General features: G+C 34.8%; 1 protein-coding gene across 10 annotated transcripts in view; it reads left to right on the top strand.

Moving 5' to 3' along the window:
* LOC129240818 (nocturnin) overlaps nt 1–12,802 on the top strand; it is a 69,466-nt gene that overhangs the window by 38,942 nt on the left and 17,722 nt on the right. The window contains exon 2 of one of the 10 annotated variants that reach the window (XM_054876821.1): nt 7,992–8,446. The exons of the other annotated variants lie outside the window; for them this stretch is intronic. Coding sequence (XP_054732796.1) covers nt 8,364–8,446 — 83 coding nt within the window. The 5' untranslated portion in view covers nt 7,992–8,363. The remainder of the gene's footprint in view (nt 1–7,991; nt 8,447–12,802) is intronic. 10 annotated transcript variants of the gene reach the window in all.

Below are 12,802 nucleotides of genomic sequence, written 5' to 3'. Positions count from 1 at the left end.
GAACTTCTCTAACGGTGATTCGACGATTGGCCAATACCATTTTCTTCACTTCATCAATTATTTCGTCTGTTGTTGAAATGCTCGGGCTTCCGGTACGCTTTTCGTCTGAGAACATTTTGTATTACCGATAAACGTTGCTTTAGTCGAAAGTACTCGTAGCTTCTCCGTATGACACAGTCAACATTCAGAATGCATCCGCGCACTTAATCTCGTTTTTCACACAAAATTTGATACAGGTTCTCTGATCCATCTTTTTGAGTAGGTAAAAATCGAAGACGAGCCGAAACACGTGCAAGCAAAGCAGCTGTCAACAATTAACTGAACATTTAAAATGGCCGAACTCGTCGGCATGAGTGAAAGACATGAGACCAACATATCGCCACAAAATAATCGAAATTCGAATATAAGTTACCTGCGAAAATTCAAAATTCGCGATCCTTTTTGAACACACTAGTCTTAGGTATCGGAACAAATTGCCTCCCTTGAGCGGACACCTCTATTAGACGGACAAAAGTTATCTGATGGTGACTATCCGCAAAAGCGTGGTTTTCCTGCATTAGGTTTATCTTAATTATAATTTCATGATGAGGAATTGGTATTGTAGCATTCAATGGGGTGCCTATGTTTGCTTTAATTAAATGGTATATAACATCAAACTAAGAATTCAATATTGCTGTCAACTTACAGATTCAATTAAATGCCTATTTTTACATTACTGGAAAGTGGCAAAATCTCAATTACAATTATCTCAACCAATGGCACTATTAAGAAAAATATGAAAATTTTTTTTGCTTAAAAATACATATATATGCACCATTAATCCGTTATAGTACGGGTACACTTAACTTGCAAGATCTTTGATCGATGATAATAACCAATGAGATACCACCACAATTCTCATAATGCTGCGAGTAATTATACAATGGCTCCGGTCAAATTCGCCTAGGCGACTACTGCTCAACCCAAGAAGAAAAGTATTGAGACACCAAAATATCATATAAAATAGCAAGACGAAATGAAGTCTGACGTCAGCTCCCTTCGCAATACAAAACAGACAAAAGTAGGAGAAATTACATGTTTATGAAAATTCAGTGAATGGCTTAGTTGTACTGTGATTTGAGATATAAAAGCTCTAAATGCATTTTTTTTGCGTTTTTATGCAGAAGACGCCGTAGTTGGAAAGTATGTGCATGCTTTCGCATACTCTTCTTCTTCACAAACAAGTAATTCCTCTTCCTTTTGCTTCTTTATTCATGGGCGCTTACGAAATGCGAATTCGGAAGGCGCAATCTGTTTCTCTATCATTCTTGATAGAATAGCACAAAAATATCAGGTGTTTTTTAGCTACAAGAGAACTGTCGACATCGATAACTATGGTTGGACAGCTGAGAATGTCAAACTATATAACGTTTCTGTTCAGTAAGGTTCGGCAAATCATCATAAATCGTTTAATGTATTCACGAAGTTCTGTTCACGATTCTGATTCTTGCGATGCGTTACGGTGAATGGCGCGCTATCGGGACCATGCTCACTGAATTTTTGTTTCCCGAAAAACAGCTAAACATCGACGACATTTGGTTCCAACAAAGCGGTGCCACATGCCATACAGCGCGCTTAACAATCGATTTATTGTAAAATTTAAGTCAGCATTGACGCAACAGGGCCAAATTTATTGGAAAAGTAGTCAAAAATTGTAATCACCATGTAATGGACCATATGTAGTATATCAAATTAAAAAATAGATACTGTGAAATCATCTACCAGATTATAATAATAAAATTCATTCCAACAATATTTCTCTTTTGTATTGTTATTTTAAGTTCTCAAGCTAAAAAAAAAAACACCCGATATTAGAAACATTTTGCAGTAGCAAACCGCGCAGCTACATAATTTCAGTAAAAGCCCGATTTAACAACAGTATAAATCAAAACAACTTTTTCTAATTGTTTCACAAAGTGAGCTATGCAGCTACACTTTCTTCGTCACAAAATTAGCTCTCTCGCTAAACACTTAGCTCTTTCCTCGTCAACTCTGATAATAGCACGAAATACCACATGCAATAAAAAAGTTATGTCACAGGCGGTCATTGCCATTCTCGTCTTATTTAATTTTACTTATTAACCCATAATAGAAATCCTGAGTGTATTGAATATTAAAGAAATTACTCATATGACGTGGGGTATTACATTTAATATTTATTTCTTCAGCGTAAAAATATTCTGTACATGCGTGTTTATGAGTTAATGATTGGAAGTATGTAGTGTTAAATGTGCCCGATTTGTGAATAACAGTTTTGTTTTGAATTATTCTGCCATATTACGGTAACCGAAGGATACCTGCGGCGAGAGCTATGCTCGGATTGAAAACACAGTATGTGAATCGAATTCGTAGTGTGTCGTTTTTCTGTTTCATAAAAAAAATTATAAATGTATTATATGTATATTTCTTGGAGGCGTAGAAGGAGTAGGGAGCATTGCAAAAAATTTAACCAACCTATATGCATTCATTTATTCGTTTGTTCAATTAGTAAATCTAGAAATACAACCTTTCTTACAGACTACATGGAACTATGAGTGTTTCTAAGAATTGTAAATATTTACAATATATTATTATTTATTACTTTTTTTAATATTATTACTTTGTAAAAAATTCATTGAGTGATAATTTCAACTTATCTTTCAATAGAGACAAATCAACTGCCAAAGAACTTGAAATCTGGTACTAATCAAACGTGCGAAAGAATACATCATTACTCCGAAGATTTTTTCGACGGCTTTTTACCCTTCTAGCTATTTTATGTGCTAATATTTTTTTACTTTCAATATATATACTTACATAATGTGGTATGTTTGGAGGGGAGAAACTAATATAAGCTCTAAATGCATTTTATACCCTTTTTATCGCTTTAAGAAATAAATGATGGGCACGAAAAATTTAGTCAGGTTAAAATAAATATAACATACAATTTATATCTATATATATAAAATTCAAATTATGTATGTATCTATAGATCGACTTGCGTCCTAAACGCATAAACCGATCGTAACCAAATTTGAAACACGAACTGGATACCTTACCGGGATGGTCATAGGCTAAAAAATGTTTTGATATATATAGGGGGCGTGGCACCTCCCATACAAATGGAGTTTTTAACAGTCCGTATTTCTGAAAGTATTTACGTGAGGCCACTGAAATTTGGTAAGGGGTTATATGACATTAATCCTTACCACATCCACAAAAACTGCGTATAACGAAAAAGGGGGTGTGGCACCTCCCATACAACTGGAATTTTTAACAGTCCGTATTTCTGGAAGTATTTACGTTAGACTACTGGAATTTGGTAAGGGGTTATATGACATTAAGGGGTAACACCACTGTACACGCGTAAAATAAACACGATTTTTAAAGAATTTTTTTGTATAGAAGGAAAGGGGAAACAATCACTCTGATTTGGGAAGTTATTACTTATATACTAAAATACAAAACTACAAAGTTTGATCGAAAAATTTTACAAAATGGCGGCATTGGAGACATTTTTGTAATGTGGTTTCTCTTGAAGGAGCTCCGCGGCACGCAGCACAGAGGGTGCAAATTTTAATCTGGAACAAAGAAACATTTTTTTTCTTAATCTAGATAAGAATAGCTAGAGAAACACGTAGGGGATTTAAAAAATATTTATTTTTGTGGAATTAGTAAGCATTTGAAGGAAAAAACTCTATTTTGGACTAAAAAAACGGCACTTAAATAATTATAACAATCGTTTAAATTAATCTATCGAAAATCCCCTACGCTCTTCTCTTAAGAAGGTTATTATACAGACGTAGTGAAAAACCGGATTAAAAATATTTAAAATTGTTTGAGTTATGCTGCGTGCCAATTTCAGAAAACGTGTTTTGAGAAAAACGCGTTTAAAGTTTGGAAATTTGGAGAAGTCGTTAGGTAGCAGTCACTAACGCTTGGTTAAAAGCTTAAAATATTTATGAAATAGACTTCGGTAACGTATAAAACTTTTTGTTCTGTATTTTAAAAGGTTCAAAGAATTTTTTAAGCTTATAAAAAAAAATCAATTTTTTGAAATTTCTACAGTGGTGTTACCCCTTAATCCTTACCACATCCACAAAAACTGCGTATAACTAAAGAGGGGGCGTGGCACCTCCCATGCAAATGGATTTTTTATCAGTCCGTATTTCTGGAAGTATTTACGTTAGACTACTGAAATTTGGTAAGGGGTTATATGACATTAATCCTTACCACATCCCCAAAAACTGCGTATAACTAAAGAGGGGGTGTGGCACCTCCCATGCAAATGGATTTTTTAACAATCCGTATTTCTGGAAGTATTTACGTTAGACTACTGGAATTTGGTAAGGGGTTATATGACATTAATCCTTACCACATCCAGAAAAACTGCGTATAACGAAAAAGGGGGCATGGCACCTCCCATACAACTGGAATTTTTTATAGTCCATAGTCTCTAGAAATATTTAGACTAGACCAATGAAATTTGGGAAGGGGTTATATGAGGTTAATTCCTAACACCTCCAAGAAAACTGAGAAAAACGAAAAAGGGGGCTTGGCACCTCCCATATAAATGCAATTTTTCATTGTCCATATCTCCGGAAGTATTTGGGCTAGACAACTGAAATTTGGTAAGAGATTATATAAGGTTAATACCTGCAGGTGCAGATGAAAACTGGTGATAGCTAGAAATGGGGCGAGACACCTCCTATACAAATGGGATTTTTCATACTGCATATTACTTGACGCATTTATGGTATATTAATTAGAATACCAAAAATTGGTAAAAAGTTTAATGAAGTTAGTATTTAGTACTCCTAGAAAAAATATGAGCTTAGAGAAAAATGGGGGTTAGACCATTTGATATAGAAACGAATTTATATTATCAACGATAGAGGTTACGGATCAAAAAGTCGCGTACGAAACTATTCAAGGAATGATTATTGAAAATAAGGGAGGATTATTTTTTTTGGATGCGCCTGGAGGAACCGGCAAAACATTTCTGCTTAATTTGATATTGGCTGATGTAAGAGAAAAGCAAGAAATCGCTGTGGCAGTTGCTTCTTCAGGAATAGCGGCTACCCTTTTGTGTGGCGGACGAACAGCTCACTCAGCTTTTAAGTTACCACTGTCTATGCAAATATCTGACACACCGATGTGCAATATAAGCAAAAACTCAGGTCAAGGTAGGGTTCTAAAGACATGTAAGCTAATCGTGTGGGATGAGTGCACAATGGCCCATAAAAAGTCGCTGGAAGCTTTAGACCGATCTCTGAGAGACTTGAGAGGTAATGATCAACCCATGGGTGGTGCCTTACTCTTAATGGCAGGGGATTTTCGACAAATTCTTCCAGTTATTCCGAAAGGAACCGCCGCAGATGAAGTGAATGCCTGCTTAAAATCGTCATACCTATGGGACTACGTTCAAAAATTGACTCTTTCTACAAATATGAGAGCACATTTGGGAGGAGATGCTTCAGCAGAAGTTTTTTCTGAACAACTACTTACAATAGGCAATGGAAAAATACCAGTTTCTTTACCACCAAATTTAATTTCTTTTCCTCCAGGTTTTTGTCAACTTATGTTATCAGCCGATGCTTTGATAGAAAGGGTATTTCCAAATATTTCAGCCAATCACACAAACTATAGATGGCTTCGAGAAAGGGCAATTTTGGCACCTAAGAATGACGATGTAAATGTCATTAATTCCAAAATTCAAGAAATACTACCAGGAACTGTCACAACTTATCATTCCATTGACACCGTCGTCGAAGAATCCCAGGCTGTTCATTATCCCGTTGAGTTTCTTAACTCCTTGGACCCATCAGGAATTCCTCCTCATCGACTGATGCTTAAAAAGAGGGCCATGATAATTATGCTGCGTAATTTGGATCCTCCACGTTTATGCAATGGCACAAGGCTAATCATCACGAAACTTTTACCGAATGTTATAGAAGCTATGGTTTTATCAGGAAATTTTGAAAACCACAAAGTTTTCATACCAAGAATTCCAATGATACCGACGGATAACCTTTCAATTTTAAACGCCTCCAATTTCCTATTAGACTGGCTTTCGCAATGTCCAAAAGTAAAGCTCAGGGACAATCATTAGCTGTAGTAGGAGTCAATCTAACCAACTCATGTTTTACCCATGGCCAATTATATGTAGCCTGCTCCAGAGTTGGTGCACCGAAAAACCTTTTTATTTATACTCAAAATAATATAACAAAAAATGTCGTATATCCGATCGTTTTAAATAATACCTAAACTGACTTAAAAAAGTTAAAGTTGTTTAATTTACATTGCATTCTTTTTGATAGAAATGTGGGGTGAAACCCACGGGTATAAGCTAGTAAGCTATAAAAACTATTTTTATTTTATTTTTTTCTACATTAAGCATACTACATTTGTTAAACAAAACACTAATATCAGTTGTCTTTGTTATGAGCAAAATGGCGCAATTTAGATTTAACTTCTCTCATTAGGCAAAGGACATCAGCTTTTGTTACGGTATCTGCCGCTCGCTGCCAATTCATTTTAAACTGCTGCTCATTTTTAATTTGGTTTTTTTTTTTGTTTTTAGCAATTTTTTTTTACGATTGCCCAATATTTTTTAATGGGTCGCAATTGTGGACAGGGTTGTGGTACTTTTGAACAATATTTGTTCCCCGCGGTTTTCATACCAATTCATAGCAAGACGGCTATAATGGCACGATGCTAAATCGGATCAGAACAGATTTGAGTCTATATGTTGTTTTATGTATGGCAGCAAAAGTTTTTGCAAAGACTTCTTCATATAAATTTTTTTATTTATAGATTTATAGTGCCCGTGGTAACGAACGTTTTGCTTTTGATCGGCAGATCGCTTGTCAAACCAAATATTTTTTATGGAACATCTCCAACATTTTTAGCTTAAATGTACCTGGGACTTCTCCTCTCTTCGTTGCAGTATACAATTCAGCGCCATGAATCTGCTTAAAATCGGCTTTGTCGTATGTTTCCTCGTCCATAACCACACAGCCATACTTATGGATGTCTTGACTGTATAATTTTTACGTACGTGCTTTAGCACTCATATTTGGTTTATAATTTCGCTTGTGTTCTACAATCCTTTTATACTATATGATCGTAAACCTTCACTTTTGCTCAATTTTTGGGCGTAACTTTTCGACCTATAAACCATTTTTGCAGTATCTCGAAGTGAAAGACAAGATGTTTTTCGGTATAATGACACAACTTCTTTGGATTGTGACTGCGACGCAAAGCCTGTTTTTCCTCCACTTTCCGACATTCATTAAGTCACTAAGGGTTTAGTAAAACTTTTGTAACACATAAGTTACCGTAATTTTTGGACTATTTAAAGTTTTTGTTATGGCAGTGTACGACAAGTGACCATTTTCTTGCATTTTGTGCACAATTCTCTCCGCCAGCTCACACTTAACCGAAAACATTTTGAAGAATGCATAGAAGTTACGAAAAGTGAATATGCCAGTTAAAGTTAATAATGACAATAAACTTTATGAATAGGTGTACTAATTTTTTTTACAGTTACTTTTATGCAAGTGATGAGTAAACACAAACGACTAGTTGCTTTCGTGTCCATTCTTTATCTGATTTTAATAGAAAAAGTATTTAGTTGTCGAATATCATTCTGCACGCATTTAAAATATCGCCTGCTCATATATTTAATTTTAAATTTTTACAAATTTTATAAATTTTTATTAATTTTAAATATTTTATATATCCACTGCATGTACAATATTTGTCAGTTAAACCTATCCACTGAGATATTCGTGATTTTGTTTACACTTGGCGTTGATTGCAATTCCATGCAACTAATTAAGACTACTGTTGCTGCTAACACAATATAGGCTAACACGCTTGCAAAACACTACAGTCGCAAACCTATACCATAGACGGTTTTTATATTCATTAATTTAATATTATATTTTTTTTGATTTTTTCTTTTCTAGGATCATTTGCTAAAACTGAAACTTTTTGACATAATGATATTATCAATGTCTATAAAACGTCGCTCAAGTACTTTTTAAAAGCCAACTAATCGTTATAAGTACAAAAGTAAAGAAATAATTGTGTTATCGTGTGATATTTTAGTATACATATGAGAAAATAATAATTTGTGGTATATATAATATTTGATGATCACCACATTAACAAAATTAAAATTTCATTCAAATTAAATGAAGTTGATGTAGTTTTTTGGAATAAAATAATAATAATAAATTGCGACATTAAGAGCCTTAATTAATATTTCGAATTAAGGCAATCAGATTGTGCAAAAACTCACACGTAGGCCAGATAAACGCATACAAGTTGACTGCAATATGGAATTTTTACTCAAGTCGTCGCGCCTTATTGTGACGTCACGCACATTCACGCGTCGACGAGTCGCGGTGCCCATACCAAGGTAAGGCTAACTGGATCAATTATTTGTTAGTCATTCCTATGAATGTTACACTTGTGTACTCGTACATATGCCTGTATATCGATAGGTCAGAGTTCTCTATAAATAAAACTATAAGTGAAATTTATAGGCAAGAATTTAGGTCTAGTACATACAGCTTTGGGCAGAGGAATAAATTCCTCACAATAACATACATATAATGATGATTATTTCTAATGGAAAACAGTTATTTTTGCACATATATATATTTTCTTTTATTTCTTCTTCTTCTTGATTCTTCTGCGTGATTTTGACCGAGTTTAACAAGGCGCGCCAGTCGTTTCTTTCTCGTGCTAACTAGCGCCAGTGTTACATACCAAGTGAAGCGAAGTCCTTCTCCACCTGATCTTTCCAGCGCAGAGGAGGCCTTCCTCTTCCTCTGCTAGCACATACTTTGAGAGAAAGATTTTGCGGAATATTCTTTTGGATTTCAGTATTATCAAAAAAACGCAAAATAATTTTTTTGAAAATACTGAAATAAAAGAATCCAAAAATCAAAGGTCAAAAAAATCTTCCGCAGAATCTTTTATCTAATAATTCAATATCTAGAATTATAAGGAGATCGAAAAAATCGGAATTTATCACATCTTGGGCTTCGCACTGAAATGGCGCACTTTTACAGATCTGCGACCAAAAAAGAATCTTATTTAAATTTGGTTAAATTTGTTTATTTAATTTCAAGGTGAAGTCCAAAATAAATAAGGCTTATCTAAAATAGAAACGATAGGAGCTTGTTCTGATAAATTCGAGTTTATTTATTCAAAATAGTCCCCTCTAGCCTCGAACACTGTTTTGCGCAATCTAAAGACTTTTCGGAAGAGTGTTTCTTGTCATTGACCGAAAGGTCCTTCAGGATGTCGGTACAAGCATTTTGGATGTCCTCTACGGACGCAAAACGTTTTAGTTTCATGGCCAAATGCAATTTTCCGAATAGATAGAAGTCACATATCAGGTGAATACGGTGAGTGATTGATAGTTAAAATGCGATTTCTAATAAAAAAAATCAGTTACAAGAGTGGGTCGATGAGATGATGCATTATATGCAATAAGCGCCAGCGTCCTCCTTCGCGGTATTCAGGGCGAATTCGACGAATGCGATGCAACAAACGCTTCAAAACCCCAAGATAGAAAGTTGCATTGACGGCGTGTCCCGTTGAACTCCTTGTAGCCAATTTCTTTTGAATCGTAAAAACAAATGAGCATCGACTTGATTTTTTACTTCTCTAAACGCGGTTTTTTGGGTGGTGGCTCGTCTGGAGCCTTCCATTTGACGCTTAGTTCATGTTGGAAACACCATGTTTCAACATCAGTTAAAACGTTGTAAAGGCATTTCTTGTCTTTTCTGGTCTCTTTAATGAGGTCTTTCGAATGTTGAATTCTGAGCAATTTTTGGTCCTCAGTTAACTTGTGCAGAATGAAACGTGCACAGACCTTTCGTAAGCCCAAATTTCCAGTAAAAATGCGATAAATCGATGTGTCGTAGATATTCACGAATTTCAACGACGATTTCGGTTAATTTTTGATAAATTAACGAACAATTTCGATGGAGTTGATTACTGATTTTGGGCGGGTCCGTATGTTCATTGTCATTTATGTCCTCACAACTATCTCTGAAACGTTTAAACCACTCATGAACTCTGGCACGAGATATACAATCATCGCCATAAACTTTTTTCGTCAATTCAAATGTTTCGATAAACGTTTTACTGATTTTAAAACAAAATTTGGGATTAGCTCTATGCTCGAAACTCATTTTTGGAGCGATGACACAAACATACTGACACTTTAGACGCAATAACTTCGCTTCCACTGAACCGAATGCCACCAAGCTTTCACTGGAAGTCAGCGAGGGATGTAACTTCCAACGCACTAACTCAGTAAAAAGTGGCGCCATCAAAAACATTTTTATGACGCCAGTCTTTTTTATTTTGTATTTCTATTATTGATAACGAATTAAGCTTCCCGGGAGCTTCCTAAAACTTAATTTTCTATCGATTTATGAATATAACCTCTTTAAAGTGATCCTTGAACAGGGTGAAAAAAGGCCAGACCCGAGTGCTCAACCAAAGGTTTTAAAAAAGGTGCCCAATGGAGGGTTAATGTAATTTTTTAACTTGGACCACCCATCAAGCCTTATGCCCGATCACCCTAACCAACAGAACATAAACACAAAGTAATTGAGCTGATAATATTCTGCTGATAAGACTTGTTAAGCATTGTTTTTTAACAATAACATTTCTCATATTATGCATACGTTGTTAAGGGTAACCGAAGCACAGTATCCTCTTCTAAGCGAAAATGTGACATGTTTTCTTTTTATTTCGTTCACTTTTATTCTCCATTTTTTCAGCCACTTTTCTAAAAGTCTGAGATATTTATTCAGCTCTCTAGATGCCAGAGACGGATCATTTTGAGAACTAAGCACAGCGGTGTCGTCAGCGAATGTAGATATAGTCAAACTATCGCACTCGGGCAGATCAGAAGTATAAATTAAATACAAAATTGGGCCTAGTACACTGCCTTGAGGGACACCAGCTTCAATTTCATATTCATGAGTCACATAATCGTTGCATTTTACTCTGAATTGTCTGTTTGTTAAGAATGACTTTTGACATGGAAAATAAATTCAGGTTTTCGGGTTCATTAGTAAAAAATAGCAGTCTTTATTTATCTTTGAATCCTTTTTTGTACTACTTCATATTTATGCACAGCATTTAAAGGGGATTAACAAAACAAAACTTCAAATTCTTTGAAAAAATAACATCTAAAGCAACAAAAACAAATAACACACTGCTAATAAACTGTTTTTACAAACTCTAACACAGGCTTTTATATTAAATACATAATGTGAATACGTTACGAACGTTTCTGATTAACTTAATATTTGGTATGATAACCGTTAGCTTCAATAACATTTTGCAGGCGCTTTTTCATGGAATGGACCAATTTGTTCATGTCGTATACGTCCGGTGTATTCTGCCATTCATCCATTATTGCAGTTTTTTATGCTGCTGTATTCTGTGAATGTCTTTTCCGGACTCTTTTCTTCAAAAAGGCCTACAAATTTGATTTTCTTACATTTTGTGCAGACAGCAATGATTTTTTGCGTGCTGCTCTCGATGGATATTTGTGGTGCAGTATGGAGAGACAACATTACCACACTCCTCATTAAGCTCCTTTGCAAGTGTTCTGAAGGAAATTCTCGGGTTTTGATCCAATTTTCGGATCATCAAGCGTTCTGTACGTCCAGTAATTTTGGTTTTAGTCCCATCTGCACGTTTTTGCTCTGATTTACACTCTTATCCGCTCGATTTATAACATTATAAACTATCTGACGTGTTACCGAAAACATTTCAGACAATTCCTGAACACTTTTCCCCCAGTGGTTATAATAGTATAATAATTGCGTAATATCAAAGGATAATATTTTGCCAGACATTTTAAAGACAGAATATTTAAATTTGAATAAAGCAAAAATGTTTCACTGAATTGTAAAACGAAAGCATCAAAGTGATCATTGCAAAGCAGAGATAACGGTAAATCGTAGTTAATCGCGCAACGCATTCTAAAGAAATTGAAAAAGCAAAATGTAAAAACAGTTTATTGACAGTGTCGAAATAGTGTGCTATTTGTTTTTGTTGTTTTTTTCTATCAATTCCCTTTAAATCCTGTGCATAAATATGAAGCAGTACAAAAAGCCTAAATAAGAGTTCTAAATAAAGAGTGATATTTTTTGCTAATGAAGTCGAAAAATTAAATTTATTTTTTATGTCAAAAGTCATTCTTGACAAACTGTATGTGATTGATGCAAATTTGAAAAATGACTACACAAACCAGTCAGCAAAAAATTCAATTGATCGCGCGTAGCCATTAGGAGCTAAACTTCATGCATATGTGCATATCGGACATTCATACATATTTATGTATTCATATATGTATGTATGTACATACATACATATGTAAATGCTATGCAGATTCTTCTGTGAATTTGTTCCTCTAGAAAAATACGAGCAAATTTTGGCGCGTCGCCCAATTGTGTTGTTGTTACTTTCTAGAGTCAAAACCAAAATAAAAATTATGTAAATATAATAAAGGGGTTTTCAGTAAGAGCGCTTCAACTTTTGAACTTTTTTGAATAAAACACAAATGGTTTGACTTTTTTAACTAATTTTTTTTATTATCGAGTTTGAACATATACATTTAAGTATGAAATTCGATTTATTTGCATGACCACCGCGTGCACGTTTTACGAAGTCCAATCGTTGAACCGAATTTTCGACCACTCTTTTGCATAAATCGGCCGAAATTCCAGCAATTTCG

Source organism: Anastrepha obliqua, chromosome 3, assembly GCF_027943255.1.
Source record: "Anastrepha obliqua isolate idAnaObli1 chromosome 3, idAnaObli1_1.0, whole genome shotgun sequence".
Taxonomy (NCBI): domain Eukaryota; kingdom Metazoa; phylum Arthropoda; class Insecta; order Diptera; family Tephritidae; genus Anastrepha; species Anastrepha obliqua.
Note: the sequence above shows the minus strand (reverse complement) of the source record. Positions and strands in the feature narration are given on the sequence as shown.